This window comes from Nicotiana sylvestris, chromosome 3 (assembly GCF_000393655.2).
Source record: "Nicotiana sylvestris chromosome 3, ASM39365v2, whole genome shotgun sequence".
Classification (NCBI taxonomy): domain Eukaryota; kingdom Viridiplantae; phylum Streptophyta; class Magnoliopsida; order Solanales; family Solanaceae; genus Nicotiana; species Nicotiana sylvestris.
In genome coordinates, this window is record NC_091059.1 from 64129295 (window position 1) to 64130833 (window position 1539).

General features: G+C 34.5%; 1 protein-coding gene across 1 annotated transcript; it reads left to right on the forward strand.

The window, feature by feature from the left end:
* The first annotated feature begins 313 nt into the window (after positions 1–313).
* Positions 314–1203, forward strand: LOC138887466 (uncharacterized). Its single transcript, XM_070169221.1, has 2 exons — positions 314–871; positions 1141–1203. The coding sequence occupies exons 1-2, from the start codon at positions 314–316 to the stop codon at positions 1201–1203; spliced, it is 621 nt and encodes a 206-aa protein (XP_070025322.1).
* Positions 1204–1539: the final 336 nt, after the last annotated feature.

The following is a 1539-nucleotide window of genomic DNA, read 5'->3' on the forward strand; positions in this document are numbered from 1 at the left end:
CCTAGGGGTCCATCTCAGTACAAAAAGGTTATCGGTTACTTAGTATAAGCCACTAATTGATAAGATCATTGGCAGGATTAATAGCTAGACATCAAAGTTCTTGTCTTATGTAGGGAGATTGCAACTCATTAAAAGTGTCTCTTCTCAATACAAACTTTCTGGTCTCAAATTTTTACTTTACCAAGGAAGTTGATACAAATGATTGAGAGTGTATGTAAAAGGTTTCTCTAGACAAGAGGTGTTGATGTATCATATAGGGTACTTATTGTTTGGAATAGAATCTGTATGCCTAAAGTAGTAGGGGGTGAACATTATGGACATCCAACTGTGGAACAAGTCAGTTGTGTGCAAATTGTTGTGGAATATATGCAACAAGAAGGACAAACTATGGGTAAAGTGGATACATTGTTACTATGGGAGGAGAGCTAGTCTGTGGAAGAGCAAACCAATGCAGGCATCGTGGATTGTACAAAAGATACTTAAGGCTGCTAAATATCTGGAAGAAGTGGGGATACAAGAAGAGGAACTTAATCAGATGCAAAGCTTCACCATACAGAAGATGTATAAGAAGTTTCAGGGTGAGTACCCAAAATGCTCATGGAGAAGATTAATCTGTAACAACTATGGAGCTCCTAGATGGTCATTCATACTATACTTAAACCTACATGGAAGGCTGTTAACAAGAGATAGAGTGGCAAAGTGGAGTCTAGTTGATGATCTATCATGTCCATTGTGTACAAGTGAACCAGAAAACGCAGAACATTTACTTTTTAAATGTGGAATGGCATCGCAGATCTGGGATAGCTTATTGGAATGGCAAGTAATCCAAAGGAAAGCAAAAGGGTGGTATGAAGAAGTTCAATGGGCAGAGGTGCATGCAAAGGGAAAATCTGCAAATTCATGCATATATAGAATCTGTTTGGCAGCATGTGTCTATCACATATGGCATGAAAGAAACTTGAGGATTTTTCAAGGGAAACCTAGGCAGAAAGAGGCCATTATACGGTAATAGCACATGAAATTCATAGTCGTGGAAGTGAATACAAGAAGTTAGATAAGAAGTTACAAGAGATGAAGGAGTATTCTAGACTATGAGTTAGTAGTAGAGTGTTTGCTGTTTTCTTGTTTGTTTGTAATTAGGAGAAACAGAAGAGTATAAGACTTGGGCATGATGTCCAAGATCCTAATGAACGAGAATTGTAAAGATTATACTTGGTTTTTGAAATAAAAAATTTTACTTACCAAAAAAAATAAAAAAAATATAGTATAATAATGATATCTTGATGTTTCATATATGTTGGTGTGAATTAATTGCAATCGTATATCCGGTATAATGAGTGTAGAATATTGATATATGGTATAATGCTAGTATAATAATAATATTTTTGATGTTTCAGCCTTTTAGATGTGCTTTTATGTAAGTTAATTTCTAATATTATACATGAAATAGAAGTGAAGATTATATGTGTGTTTGGTGTGGAGAAAAACATTAATTTTTCAATGTTTGGTTGGTTTAAATATTTTGGAAATTATTTTTCT